This window comes from Poecilia latipinna, unplaced genomic scaffold (genome assembly GCF_001443285.1).
Source record: "Poecilia latipinna isolate Pla-1442-1.1 unplaced genomic scaffold, P_latipinna-1.0 Scaffold23, whole genome shotgun sequence".
Classification (NCBI taxonomy): Eukaryota; Metazoa; Chordata; class Actinopteri; order Cyprinodontiformes; family Poeciliidae; genus Poecilia; species Poecilia latipinna.
Genome location: NW_015112639.1, coordinates 115,703 through 131,767, shown reverse-complemented (window position 1 = coordinate 131,767; position 16,065 = coordinate 115,703). Strand labels below are relative to the sequence as shown.

General features: G+C 39.0%; 1 protein-coding gene across 17 annotated transcripts in view; it reads right to left on the bottom strand.

The window, feature by feature from the left end:
- The window catches only part of LOC106949934 (regulating synaptic membrane exocytosis protein 1-like), a 75,075-nt gene that overhangs the window by 37,703 nt on the left and 21,307 nt on the right, over positions 1 to 16,065 (bottom strand). For 16 of the 17 annotated variants that reach the window (XM_015036497.1, XM_015036528.1, XM_015036536.1 and 13 more), the window contains exons 3-4: positions 7,452 to 7,662; positions 5,075 to 5,086 (exon numbers count right to left, since the gene is read on the bottom strand). In XM_015036497.1, coding sequence (XP_014891983.1) covers positions 5,075 to 5,086; positions 7,452 to 7,662 — 223 coding nt within the window. Of the gene's footprint in view, positions 1 to 5,074; positions 5,087 to 7,451; positions 7,663 to 9,137; positions 9,307 to 16,065 lie in introns of those variants that run through there. The other variant, XM_015036603.1, reaches the window with a different exon arrangement.

Sequence of the window (16,065 nt, the reverse complement as noted above, 5' to 3'; positions counted from 1 at the left end):
GAAACTAGGACACCGAACCCCTGAGTGTGTGAGTGTGTGTTTGCTTCCCGCTGCTTCCGCATGCGTTTGTGCATGTCCATCTGCGTAAACGTATCAGTCGAGGAGCATGACTGTGCACTTGTGTCCCACCGCTTCTGAGATACAAATTAATAATCCACGAGTCGTTTTATGAAGTCTGTTTGGTTGTCTTGTTTCTAGGAAAAGTAGATCATTTGTGACTTTGTAGCCACAGAACTTACGAGTTAATTCTCTTTTGATGAAATGAATAAGGCCTTCATATCAGACAAGCACCTTTAGAAAAACATGTCTTAAAAATATCTGCTGCCACTGAGATTGTTTTGAAAATTCAAGACAATCAGGAAATGTTTTGGAAGAGCAAACCCTCACATTTTTGAAATATGTGTCACTTCTGATGCATTTCCATCATAAATAGTACATGTGTATTGGGATCAGTATTGTGGAATGTACAATGTTCCATCAGGTCTCGGTGTGTGACTTTAGTCTTGACGCCACTGTCTGTCTAATCAAATGATTGTCCGAGAATTTTCTATAGATAATAATTAACTGAATTAATGAGAAAGTAGTTGTAGAATCTCTGCAGTGTAGATGAGGAAAAAAGTTTTTATAGTTTTTACCCATTTAGGGACAAGGCTTGACATTCCAAGTAGGTCCGTTATTTTTTTTTAATTAACATGAGTCACAAATTTATTTAGATTCTCTTGTGGTTAAAATCAAAACAAAGTTTATGTTCAATTTATTGAAATAAAACAAAACCCTTAATTCTCACTTATCATTCTAATGGTAATTCCCCTGTTCACTATAGTCTACATTAGCGTGCTAAAATATGGATAAATCAGTCTTTTAAAGCACAATAATCAGATATTGTGTAGTTGCAACGTGAGCCACTATCATTGCTATTACGACACAAAGGTTTTGTAGCATTGATGCTTATCAGATGAGACCATTCAATGCTTGTTTCAAAGGATGAAAGGGGACTTCAAAAGGGGCGGGATCAGACAGCAGCATCCGCCAATGGGAGTGTGATGCATGGCAGCAGCGATATGCAGAAAAGTGCAACTGAGAACATCTATAAATCTTGCACTAAGGATGAAAAACTACCACAAAGGAGATTAGTGCCCACAGCAGCTAATGAGGTACTATATCAGCGCAGCTCGGCGCTCAAAGCAGAGCACACACACACACAATATATATATACTCAACAACACAGGCTCAACTTCAGAGAGCTCACACACAAATGAAGCGTCTCAGGGGACCCAGCCGAGCGGACTGTTTTTGTACAGTAACCCAAGACATACTGATCTTACAAAGAGCGGCACACATTGGCCTGCATGTCAAAGCTTTCATACGAACCTCAGAAGTCATATTTACAGCTGAAGTGAGCAACTGGACCACTTAACTCTGTGGTAATGTTTCATATCACAGACTCTTTACAGACACAGAAGTAACTCATCAGCCTTTATTTTAATGCTATTTATCATTCTCAAGAAAACACCTATTTATAGACAGTGATAATTGTATTTGCAGATTTTTTTTTTTTTTATAAATAGAACATGTCACCAGCTGTTAACCAGAATGACATTTATGGAAAAGCTCTCTTTGTTCACTTATTGAAGAGTTTTGGTTTCAATGAGCAAAGGAAACATTGTCCGCAGTAATAAGGGTGTAGTCCAAGTACAGAAATAACTGAGGCAAAAGTTGAGCTCTCAGTTTATTTGGATATCGACAGTCCAACTCTTTCTTGTGGTCGTCGGAGACAGGATTTTACTTAAGCTGCAGTGGAATTTGTAATAAAAAACTTGGAAAACAAACTTTTGTGACACGAGGATGGACAAAGATCTGACAAAGTCTCAACACAAACCAGGCGTATAAACACAGAGGAGGGTGATTACTGTGATAAAGATCAGGTGAGCCTCTTTAACCAAATGTGAAAAACTAAGAGAGGACGTTATAGAAACGATACGTAAATAACCAAAAGTGAGCTCAAAAAAACAGTAAAATCCTAAATTAATTAAAAAAAAATCACAGGAAATCAGAACTTGAAAAAACTAAACTCAAATCCAACAAAAACAGCAAAAACTGTAATAGTTACTATTCTGACATTGTAATTGCATGCTGTACATAAGACTAAAGTGAAAAAAAAGTAAATTTGACAACAAAACTGTGGACATCTCCCATCTGTGCACCACAGTCTGTTGTTTCCTGTGCATATAGACACAAACTGGGGCTTTTCTGTGTGTGCGTTGCTCTCAAAATGGTCTGTACAGCAACAACTGAGAGAGAGAGAGAGAGATGACCCCCTTAAGACTAGTCAATGAGAGACGGACGTGAAGACAGATACAGCTCGCAAGACTGCCAATCAATACTAATCATGAAGTGGTGTGGCATTAACGGCAGATGACACATCGCCCAGCCTTTCTGCTGTGCAAAGCCCTGACACAAAACGGCACAAAGCCATTAATCCCTCTGGACCTTGATCAATAGTTACACATTTACACAAGCATAAAGGCTATAGAAGCATGTTTGGGGATTCATTGCTCATTTGTCTCATGGTTCAAGACTAAGTTTTGCCACAGATGCCAGCAAATCAAATGTGTCAAACCCTGCCCTGCACTCCTCTGAGCCTGCTGAAGAAAGCATGACAGACTGAGTCTCTGACCCCGTAAACGACCCCCAGGGGGCAAAGGTTGGGATACATAACCACTACATTGGCATGGTGTCCAGTTAAGAAGATCTATGTGGTAAATGAATGGGTTAAACATCTGGGAATACTGTAAAGTAGGCGTTTACAGACAGAGCAGAAGTGGATAATGGAAAACTTATTGCTGAAAAATATCAGTGTAGGAATAGACATTTTATTCTGCTGTCAAATGTTTGAGAAAATGTATCCCTTACTTGATATTAATGCTTAAACTCTCCACCTAGTAGTTTCATAAAACACAATTCCACTTATTTTTCAAAGATTTAATGGATTGCTGACGCCAGATTTGACCCCTTCGCATCACGTTCATGTCAAATGTGTCAAATCGGCACTTTTTAGTAGCGGTACTTTCTGCTTCACAGAACAGTTTAAGTTCAGGTCAAATTCAGTTCATGCTGCAGAGAACCTATGTGATTCAGACACTAGATGTTTTAGCAACCATGCTTCTTTACATCAGTACGTTTTATGATTAATTATTTCATTCAGTAAACTGAATTTATTAATGTCAATACTATCTCAAATTAAAGAACTGAGTGAGAGTCCGTTCTTTGCTTTTAGCACAGATTCATTCAGTTTCTCAACATTTTTCATTACCATTGAGAGTTCAGTTTGTTTGCAGTGAAAAAAGCATCCAGAGCAACTTTTCAGCAGTGCTGCAAGGGAAGATTAATCATTCCTGCAGTAATTTAATGAAGCCATGTCAAACAGTAAATCAACCTGTTTTGCTGTCTTGCTACGCGACCAGAGCTACATAAGGCCCCCCGTTCTGCCAAAGCTATTCACTTTTGGAGCCAGTGATTGTTGTACCAAGCTTCAGCAAGGGAGTGGGACTGCTATGTACAGCACAACAAAGCAATCCTGGACAGCACTGTTGTTCAAGTCTGGCCAGGAATCATCAAAGTGCCCATTTGGCAGCTCATTTTAGGGCAGGCAGCCAAGGCCAAGGAAGGTTCTCAACCTGACACAAGCATAGAAGTAGAGGAAGGTGTTAAAAGCATGTCTGCTGGGTAGACTGCTCCATATCATACTACAGTATCCAAATAATCCTAATGTGTCATTTTCTTATAGTCGTGTTTAACCAGGCTGCAGCTGTGAGAAAAATATACACCTTTCACATCTGGGGATTTCTTTTTCCATCAGGTTGAGGTCAATTATGCAAGTATTTTCCTCAAGAGTGTAGATTCACATCAAGACAAAATGGAAAAGATACCCATAAACAAATAAGTACACCAACTAATAAAATTGTTTGTAAAATTAAAATTAAATTAGAAGAGCTGCCTGTTACCTTAGATTTTAGCCGTTTTCTTGTAGATTTTTCTGCAGTTTGGCTCAATCTCCAGCTGCCTGCTAAATGATTCTACATTTGACCCAAAGAATCATTTCATATACAGAACAGTTCTTGATCGACTGCAAGTCCAACCTTGTAGAGCCTTTTAAACACTGGATTAAACTTAAAATGTCCTGATACCTAAAAACCAAGAACTGAAAGAGGGTTTCCTCTCTCCAGCACAGTAAAGACATTTCTGTAGCTCAACCTACTCAGATTTGTGGGATCAGGTTATCATTAAAACAAATAGTTTGCCAATGATGAGTGACATTTAGCCTCTTGCATTCACACAGGGAAATTAGCGAGGAACATGATTAAAATGTCAAAAGGTCAGATTTCGTTGCAAAAAATAAACTGTCTCAAGAGGGAAGTTAATTGATTAGAGGCAACAGCAAACCACCGGATCGGAGTCAATGTCTCAGATCAATGAAGCAGTGCTGACTGTGTAGGAGACCTCATTCTGCCCGAACCACCTGGACCTCCTGCCCTGCAGCGAGGATGACGGCGCTGTCGGCCTAATCCTCTGGAACAGCAGAGTCCACACAAACGGACTGCAGCCAGGAGCGTGGAGCTCTCTGCAGCCGCTACGGTCAAGGCTGAGGAAGCTTTGTAGTGGCGCTCTGAGGCTAAAGGATTCAGCTTTTAAAAGCTGAACTGGAAATGGAGCATCTTGGTTAAGAAAGGAGAGAACGATGACGGTCATCGAGTCTGAAACACAGAGCCGCCTTCTCTCCATTCAGGTTTTATCCTGAATGCAGACACATTCTCATAGAAAGTCTCTCTAATAACAAACCTGAAGTTTAGCAAACAGCAACAGCAGTTTAGCAAATCCCCTCTGAGCTCCTATCATGGAACCAGCATACTTTGCAACAAAACAAGTATTCCCATCAAATATTTCTGGAAGGATACATTTGCAGTATATTGCTTGTAGTGAGGTCAATGAACATAAGAAAGGAAAGGGGTTTCAATATACAAGTGAATATGTTCCAGGTCAAAAAGCCATGAGGTAAAGAGAAAACAGCACTCACCACTTTGTCCTCCTGAAGCCCGGTAAGTCAGGCATGTAGAAAGAAAAGAAAGAGAATAAGAAATGTAAGTAAGAATGAAATAAAAAGATGGAGAAATCTTGCTTCCCCTGCCAGGAATTAACTGCGTAATATGGTGGCTTGTGAAACCATTCATACATATTTTGTCATGATACAGCCACAAGCTTCTATATTTTTTATATTTATTATGTGTGGGTGTATCCATCTTCCTAAGAACAACTTCCCTGTCCCTGCTAATGAGAAGCATCCCCACAGCATAATGCTGCCATCACCCACGTGCTGAAGTTTTTTTTTTTTCCATTCTTTCACAAAAACCGGATTTGAAGAGTGCCCAACTGACAATAACTTGCGTACAGGAATAGATTACTTCCAATTGTACCTACCCATGAGATCCGAGTCTGTTTACTTATTCAGAGTGAGGGACTTCAAGGAGTTTGTAAATGACCTTATGACCCCTCACAGATTGATAGGTAGCACTGCTGATACCTTCACTAATTGGCGTTGTATTAACATACAGACGCTTGCTATAAACCACCAAATGCTCTGCTTTAGTAGAGGTGGTAACAATGATGACGATCAATTAGTCAATTTTTTTTTAGTGACTGTATTCAGAATGATGAGGCTTAGTTTGCCTTGTCTACGGTTTTATCTTCCTTGTAGGCGTGTTGGTTTGCTAAATTTACTCTCCCAGTTGTTGCAGCAGCTTCCTCCCCCTGACCGAACCCCGCAGCTAAACACTCCCGACGACTAATTAGGATGTACTTTTAGATGTGTGTGTTTGTGCCTGTGTGAGGTCATTAAATGCCACACCGGTAATGTGGGGAAGGGGGCCAGACACAGACCGTCACTTCTTTAAAAAGAAGACTCGCCTCCTGTTCACACACACACGCAAACATACACGCACCCCACTGTGTTGCTTATAGGGCACCTCCGGACCCCTGGGAGACCAAGACAGAGTGGTAGACCACCCCCTCAGCTCAAAGCTCAGCCTAATGCCCAATTAACCTTTACCAGGCCTTGCTCGGGTCACACTGATTCATGCACAGCTCGCACATGGGTGGAGGCATGCAGAAACACACACAGTTCTTGAATGTGGTAGATTTTAACCACGGTGACACACATACCACCACGGCTCATCACCTCCACCTGAGCTCCAACACCTGAGGCTCGAGCCGATGTACAGTATTTTGATTTTGTGAACAGCTGCGTGTCTTTACAATGCCCCAAAAACAAAACAATGACAAATATGAACCTGCTCACCTTTTCGCTGTGTACTTTGTTCTATATGTATATCCCAAGGCAGAATGTTTTTGTTCTTCAATTTACAACTGATAAAAAAAAACTATAAGTGTGTATCTTAAGTTTCTAATACATGTACTGCCAGGGCCGGCCAAAGCCTTTCTGGGGCCCAACACAGATTTTCACTTGGGGTCAATACAGTCAATACTGGATTTTTTGTCATTCTTAAACTACTCTATGTATGTAAGATGCCTATTAACATGAGCATCATTTGTAATTAGCTTACACCATAGCAGTGTTATTATAGCTGTTGATTTTAACCTTGCAAGAGTAGCAATCTAAAGAAAAAATATTTGGATTTTGAACTACAGAGCGGTACTAATTATTTTAATTACTTGAAAATAGCATCAGTTGATACACACAAAGCTCACAGTAACAAGTTAACAAGTTTGATATCTTAAGCTAACAGTGGCAGCAGCCAACAGCAGGAGGAGATTAACCTTTTAATTTGTGTAACAAATATAAAAATATGGAAATCGTTTTACTAGCATTTTGTTTTTAGCCACTTAGCAGCCACTTAACCCGCATATGCCTTGGGCCGGCTCTGTGTACGGGGTAATTCAAACACAGGACCTTCTTGAGTCATGGCTACGGTGTTACCAGCTGTACAGCCCTCACTGTCATGTTTTATAAAATAAAAAAATAGTCAAAATGAAAAAGCAGTGTGTGAACATATAAGAACACCCTGTAATCCAGGACCTTGTAAGTAACTGTAAGCCGTAAAGAAGGGTGTACTTTCTATAGGTATTTGTGAAATGTTTCTGTTTCCATGTATCAGAATGAGCTCTTCATATTATGGAGGTCCATAATATCTTTACAAATTAACAAGACCCTCATCAGTGTTAATTATTATGGGGGCTTGTAATCTGCAGCTTCACCACCAGATGCCACTAAATCTAACTTCCACTTAAATCATAATAGGTTTTGTTAAAATAATTGCGATCCCAATGAAACAGAAAAGCATGCAATCTTTCCCAAGAAAAACGAAAATTTCAGTCAGCTTTCATGGTGGCCACTTTCAGATCTCATTAAAAGCAGCACAAGCAAATCCTCCTCTCACCGTGTTGGACCGCAGAGACACTCTTCCCCCACAGCGAGCGCAGAACTTGGTCTGGCAGTACGAACACAGGTTCCCGCAACCATCCGCAAACTTGGTCTTGTGGCAGATGCCGCAGGTTGGCGCGTCGTCCCGATGAACGGCTGAGCCCGCCGCCGCCGTGGCCTGCCGGACCACGGTGTCCCGGTAGCTGGTGAGCTGCTGCTGGATACCTCTGGGAGGAAGAAAAAAAAAGATAGAAGCGTGAAAATTGTTAGAAGTGACTGCAGGACTTATATCTGAAACAGAAACACTCGATAAAGTAATGGTGCTGTGTTTAACGTATGGGTCGATTTAAAGGTGAATGATAATCTGTTTTTCATTCTTCCGAGTCCACAAATAGCCGGATATCTGGGAAAACAAATGCACTTTTCGGTGTTTTGGTCTTCAATCCGTACAAAAATTCCCCTTATGATCACAAAAACAATTATTTCTAACAAATCCTAACTGTGTTTGAGTGTGTGTATGGGAAAACAAAGATTTAGGGTCCGGAGCGTAACAATCTATCCGCATTCTTGCTTAGACATGACCCCACGTCGAGATTGTATTGTGCCTTACGAACTTAATATACTAACACGCTACTTAAGAGTTAACTTCCTGTCGCCATTTATTAATATTAACGTTCTTGTTTTTAAACAATCTGATTGGCTGACAGGTTTTAACTTTGCGCTACACTGCCCCCTATTGGTTTGGCATGTTTAAAACAATACTGAGCGGGGAATTCATGTGGATGAAACGGGGCTCAAGCTTGTCTTCATCAGACTAAAACACACTCTCCTGCATGGTTAAATCAAAAGGTGGTATTATTATTAATATTATTTTATTTTATTTCCTTTAGTACACTTTGTTTTTCAGTTGAATTGCCCAGGAAATAAGTACATTTTTCTGAAAAGTCAGTTCTGGAATGATTTATTATGGTCTCACAAACACCTTCCATTTTTAAACGGGTGTGTACACTTTTGAGAGCTGCTGTGAGTAACTTAATAAAATATAAATGCTAATATATTTGAATAAACAACAACAACAAATAACTGGAAGAGTGAATAAGACCATTTTTGCCAATAGTCTGTTCATATCACTGTTCCATGCAATCAGTTCTGTGTATGAAATTGTTACAGGCCGCGTTGCCAGCACAAGAAACTCCTCAAATCGATATTTCAAAGGGAGGAGGAGGGGTATTGGTTTTATGTGGCGTTACAGTAAGCTGATTAATTGGATTTCACGCCGTGGAGATAGGAGAGAGTGAATACAGATGGGAGGAAAAAGAGAAAAGGAAAGGAAGATGAGCGTAGCATCAACTCTTCAAATTAATAACAAAATTACCGAGGTGACCAAAAATCAGAGCTCAAGCCAAGCTTTCTGACATGTCATGCAAAGTCTGTTTCACTAATCTTTATTGTGTCTCAGTGATCTTTAAAATCACTTTAGTAGACAAATAAGGCAAACAACCAGATCTGAGTCATTCCACACCATATTTAAGTAATGTTAGCTCAAGATGAAGACTTGCTTATGATTGCATAATCTGGAAAATAGAGAACTAATATAATTCAATGTTTGAACACATCAAGACCCCACTCATCTGAATGAGGACGGTTATAAAAGCTCCACTTTGTCTGAATCTCACAGTCGTCATTGTTGGTGGGTACTTACAGGCTAGGGCTCTGCGGTGCCGACTCCTCGCCCATCAGCTCAACCAATCAAAACTACAAATCCCAGCAGAGGTTAGAAATCCAACATCCAGCTGTTTGCTCCACTTTTCAGCATCGCTGCTGTAGTCGTAAGAGGCCAAACCCTTCCTCTAAACGCAGCTTTCAGAGACGCCAAGAACCCAATGGGTAAAATACAAGCTACCCGCAGAAGAGTTAACACCTTACTTGGACACACATGCAAATATTTGTCACACTCTTATATAACTAATATACACACACACAAAAAAAAACAAAATGCAAACCTGTAAAACCCACACAGGGATGCACGCTTCCTGGGAGAGATAAGGTCACAAAGAGGTGACCTGCTGCTGCAGCACAGCAGGAATCACTTCCTGATCCATGACTCTCGCTGAGTATTCCCCAACTACCGGCTCTGCTCTGCTGCTAATACAGTTAACCCTCAATAAACTGCAGGCCTGATATTTGGAACTTGTGTGATTGAATATACATTTATGGCTAAACTGACAAATGTTACATGGGTTCTCCTCCTCATGAACAAGCTTTGACCAGAGCTGAATCTGGTCCGTTGGTTTGTCGCTGTGAAGCCTCGTACCTACTTTGTTGTCTCAGAGGCGTTATGCTGATGCCATGGCTTTAATCCAAAATGGCTTTTTCTAGTATTAGGCCTAATAAATCCACTGCGGCTAGATGTAAGTAAAGTAGAGGCAGTGAGGCCCTTCCTCAATGTCATTTTCTGCTTGGGTTCATTGAGTACTTTTATTATTTCCAACAATTTGCTCCATCTTTGCTGTTACAGTAAAACCCCTACTGAGCATAGCCATAAAAAATTTCACATTTACCAATAAAAAGTGTGACTGAAAAATGCAAATCGAAGCACGTTTGCACCAAAAACGAGGGAGAATCTCTGCTTTAAGGAGGGAACTTCAAGTATCTTAATGTTTCATTTATAAATGATGGCAGGTTGGAGTGAGAACTAGCTAGCTAGCTAAATAGCTAGCTGGAAGTAGATTTAAGCTAAATCTGGTGTGACGCACACTAAATAATAAAACAAAACAAAAATGATTTGGAATACCAAAGTTGAAGGAGGGATAGCCTGGTCGCCTCAGGCTTTCATTAGAACATAATAAGCCCAGAGACTACTTAACTTTACTTTTTAGATCACTTTTTTATATTGTTATGCAGAGAGACTTCTATTTTTGCTGCCCAGAAAAGAAATTAGGACAAACTTAGAATCCAGGAACATTTAGTTTTTATTACTACTTAGAAATTGTGGAGTACTTATTACTTTTACAAAATTAGAACATACTTCGAAAGTCCAGACGATACCTACTCGCTTGTACTTTAGCAACCCAGAACAGAGATTAGAACAAATTTAGAATCCAGAAAAATTACCCAACCAACTCAGAACAGGAATGGATGATCAACACTATTAGATTCTCTTTCTTTTGCTCTTTCCTTTCGTTTGTTATTTTGTCTGTATTTCCTTTTGAATTCATATAAAGTACTTTGAATTGCCTTGTCGCTGAAAATGTGTTTTATAAATGAAATGACCTTACCTTACCACATGGCTTAGCTGAGGACTCATCTGTAGGCTAATGCTACCTATTAGAGTCTACCCTGTCTCTTTTACCAGCTGTCTGCAGCAAATGATCTCTTTAGCAAAACAGAATATTACTTTGAAAGTCAACAAAACAAAACAGAGAAGATATCCTAACACTGCGCCAAGTTCCAGTTAACAATGTTTAGTTGCATAAAGGCTCTTTCCAATGTTTGCTGTTTAAACTGGCAGAAGCAGGAAGTACGTCTTCTACAAATTAGTCAACCACAACAAGCCATCAAATCTTCTGCTGCAAGAAGCAGCTTCTAGAAACGTATGGTTTGAGGGTGGGGGCAGATTTTAATTAGGATGCAGGGAATAGAAGGGAAGGACGGGGAAACACATGAAGGCCAACATCAGAAAGAAAAATGCACAGAGAAAAAAACAGAACTCATTAAAGAAATTCAGAAATATTATATTCAAATGAAGCCACAAGGTTACAGCAAAGTGAACATAATTCCTCAGTTTCTTGCACAAGCACAGAAACAAACCTCATCATTTTTCTCAACAAAATCTTTGATCCTTTCACTTGCTTGGAAAAGCTGTTGTGTGTGTAATGCTTTATATACATTTCAAACAAAACCTTCATGGTTCAACAACATTGAAAGTGTAAAGAAGCTGGGAAAGTTTGGTCCGTGATGATGCAAAGTGGCATGTGTTACAATCAGAGGATAAACTTTCACTTCTGCATAGAAATTATATTCCATATTTGAGTGTTGTATTCTAGTTGGCATATTTAAATTTTTGAATTGCTAAATATGTCTGACAACAGTAATGCTGGATTTCTTTTGGCTTTTTGGAGAAAGTCATTAAACATCTTAAACAAAGAAGAAACAAAATGTTTGGTTTTTTTTAGATTGCAGGAATTGGTTTACATTTTGCAACCCTAGCACTACTTAATATACAACTGAAACCAGAAGTTTACATACACCAAACAAAAAGACATCCTCACTGATGTTACTTTATATTTACAGTCTCAAGAATTACTAATTAAACACTGATAAATCTAAAAAAATAAAATAAGAAAAGGCAAACAATTGGAAATAAAATGATTATTCTATAGAAATCGGTGTGTCAGTGGTGATTTTGTTAAAACTATTTCTTAATGCCGGTTGTAAGCAAATGTTCTCAAATTAAAGTTTTGCATGTGATTATGCTTCAGCAATAAAAAATTAAACAACTTTACCAGGAGTGGAAAAGTAAGGGTAGAGTGTGAATTTGATGCTTCGATCATTTTCCTTTTAAGCTTAAGGTTATTTTCCTTTCAAATAAAAATGCTCAACAAATACTGAACCTATTGCATAGTGATGTTTTCAGAAATAAATAAAAACAGTTGCATCTATGAGGGACCACCTGAAGTGTGTATTAATACAAAATGCCTTGTCCTGTCACTATTTAAAATGGCACAGCAGCATGCACAGCGCTGACTCACTCTAAACAAGTACGTTACCAAGAGAGAAAAAAAGACCATTTACCCACTGTTTCTCGCTGTGACTCACTAGTGTGTTTTTAATGGTTATTGGATGATAGAGTTTGTGGCAGAAAGGAAAGAGATATATTGGGTTCAGGATATTAAGTGAGTTTGAGGGGAAAAAATACTGGAGAAGATGGATGGAGATGCTGTGAAGAAGAATGGGAGAGCAGAGGGGAAGAGCTTCTGCAGGACATTTATAGCGCCGTGACAGAAACTGCGACTAGCTGTAACTCAAAGCTGGACAGAATCGAGACCTTAGTGGCAAGGACAGGCCAAGACGACACACGGGGCTTTCACCGTTGTCATGTTATTACTTCAGACTTTCTCTTTCAGTCTTAAGTATTACAAAGAAAAAGATCTGAACTGTTGGACCGTCTACTCTGAAGCAATTATGGAAACACAGCTTTCAGTTTTTAATCTCAAATCTGGAACAAACTTCCAAAAAACTGCTGAATTCATTTAAATCAAGGCTAAAGCCTCATTTACTGAGCTTCACCTTTGATTTATAATAAGTGGAATTTACATTAACTTTTCATTACAGCTCTTTATTTTGCCACAGTAACATACCGTTTCTTTTTTGTTTTGTTTTTTTGTGTTATGTTTTTATTTTGCAAAGAAACTCAAACTGTCCTATTCCTAACATGATCCTTGCCCGTTATGATCGATGTAAGAGATGGTTTGATCTTCCTCCTTCTCTCCCTGCTCTGTGTCCATGGAGCCTCCTTAACTAAGTGCATATATGGTCATACACAAATAAAAATGTTCCTCAGGTGTGAACATTTTGTAAATCACTATTTCTCACATTTGTGAAAATACAAAAAAAAATAATAATTCAAGGAAAGCCAGAGTAATTATGACTTTGACACATAAGTTTTCTTTTTACTTCAGCTGGTGATCTCAGTTTGATGGAGAATAAACATTGCAACGATAAATCAAACAACCAGAAGCAATTGTCCAGTTGGGACAGATTATCAGATTTCCTAACACAAACCAAAATAACCAGCTGTTTATCCTTTACAAGATATGCATAAAATATTTCAAAGATTCAAAGAACGTAGATAATCTTTATTAGCCAACGCTGAGTTTTAAAAAAAAAACCTTTGCACATTGATTTAATCCAAGAAAGATGCCAGCAAGCGTTTTCTCCTTAGCTGCCAATTTACTTAAGTCTTAAGAACTGGATTTGATGATCACACAAGGACACTGCTCCGGGCAGAGGAAAGACAATGATCTCACAATGAGAACATATTTTATACAACAGCCAAAAGCCATTTTTCACATTTATAAGACATCATTTCAGCTTCTATAATCCAGAACTAGCATTGGGTAACTCACTTCTAACCAAGCACACAATTTGAAACATTAAAGACACATAAGCAGCAAACATCAGTACTGTACAATTTATTTATTCACTCAGCCAGAATTTAACCTAATTTAGTATGTTGCAAAAATAATGCTATTCTTGTCAATATAATCAATGTAAAAAAAAATCTTTATTACTGGCTTGGAGCAATCAAATCATTCTTACTGCATGTTTCTACAGGTTGGAAGGACAACCAACCATCACCCTAATCTTTAGAGATCATCATAATAAATTAATATTACAGGAAAAGTGAGTCACATCAACTCAATTTGTCTGTGAATGAGTTAAAATGATCTTCTGGCAGTCAGCTTTAGTTTAATAGACTTGGGAAAGTAGATTCTGACGTTTGCAGATCTGTTTTTGTTCTCTCCTTGTTGGGCTTAATGGAGCACACCCATTTTCCTAATGTCTGGCTAACACAGCGCATCAAAGATACCACAGAATAAATGTTTCCCAGAGCAGCAATCAATCGATTTTTTGAGAAAATTTAAGATCAGCCAATAAATAAAAATGATCAGCAGTTGATCTGAGGCATGGCTCTATGTTGTTTAGGCTCATATTTTAATTTTAAGAACACAGAGATCACAAAAAGCAGCGGTGATCACTCTGGCATCCCCGGAGAAGGAAGGACGTCCCTCAAAATGAAAACCCAAATGCAGATTAATTTACAGCTGAAAATAAATCCACAATAACTGCATTTCTTCTTACTTTGTCAGTCGTTTATGAGATAAATTAATTTGCAGTAAAGCTTTTCTATGCAGCACAGGATACAGTTTTACTTATTGTAAAACATTTTAAGCAGATTTTCCAGTTTAATGAAGACACTGCTAGTTTGAGCCAATAATTGTTACTGTGTGTCCACTCCATCTCAACACTTTCTAACAGGCTCACAATTAATTTGCTCTCCAATCTCCCAAAATAGCTTTGGACCCTCCTCCGCCACAGCTTGTCTCCTGCATTAAAGTGTGCACTTACGCTTAAAACACCTCCAAAACATTAAAGATCCCCCTTACTTGACATGACAGTTAATGGGTCTAAAAATAAGGCAGATAAAATAGCTGAGTCCTGAAGTCCTTGAGCGTCGCAGTTGTTTTCGGGCCAAATGTTGGCGCTGGCTCTTCCGGTCCCGGCCGCTCGTGAAGCAGAGCGGCACCGGGTTGGGAGCGGGAGCCAGCTCCCTCTCTTTCCCTGTGGTGACTCAGGCCTCTTTGGCCGAGTATGAGTCACTCCGCCAGTTCCGGGATCGATATTCAAAAAAGCAGGCAGACATGAATCAAATAACAATGAGCGGTTTCAGAGAAAATCACCTCACAGCCATTAAGAAATTAGGAGCTCCAACTTTTCCGTCTCATTAGCAAGCAGCAAGTTCACTTTTGTCCCCCTGCCATGGACTTCGCCACGTCCAATTTTCAAACTTATGGTGTCAGCATTGTATGTTTCTTCCTACAACCTCATTTTACTCCTTTATCCAATCTAGCAGACGCACACACATATAAAAACGCACACATAATGCGGACAGGTCATCTTGGAGATTGATTGCGACTCGCTGAGTGTCCCATAATAGACGAGTATTAAAAAAGTTTCCTCCCTCTCGTGCTGTCTGTGAAATTGAATGGAAAGTAAAATGCGAGCCAGAATTAGAAACAGGGATCTGGTCTGCAGCAGCTGTGTGTGCGTACAGAAAAGGTGTTTGTGGAAATGCAATGCAGAGCCTCCTCAACTCTTTTTAACACCTCATTATTTGCAGAAAACAGTTTGTCGCCTCTGCAGGCTGATAGAAATCTTTGATGACTCAGATTGTTATTAAAACGTCTCCCATACATGGACAGTTATTGATAAATGCACACCACACTCAGAAAAAAAAAACTGCTTCTGTCTCTTTGATGCAGGACAACTTGAGTTTCTGAAGCCAAAAAAGTACAGTGCATTCAAAATATTGCAAGGATGTACCTAATTATGGTTGGAAAAGAAATAAAAATAGATATTTAACATACTTTTGAAAGCATGAACAAAAGACCCTGAGATGTGTGTGATAAGTAAAAAAATATTTTCAAAGAAACATTCCTCTGATCCAGCCAAACTAAACAGATGGGAAACAGGGCTCACCACCCAGGGTGTTGTGCAGTCTGAGGGTGGTGACCAAAACAACAGTCAGCACAAAGTGTTCTGTTGTACAAAATGGCCAAAACTACAAAAGTACAAGAGGGAAGAGAAACCAAATGACAGACAGAATTTAATAAACATAATTAAATACAGAATAAAATGCAGAATTTTGCATTATTAACTGACACCAGCAACCAAGAAGAGCGATATAGATGTCTTTGTAGCTATATTTGTTGTTACAACGATGAAAGTCATTGTAACAAAATAAAAATCTAAACTTTCAGATCTATAGATGTTTCTAGATCAGGAGAAAAACTTCAGGGAGGCTGCAGGATCGCGAGAGTTAAACTCAAAAACTCTGCCAGTCGTGT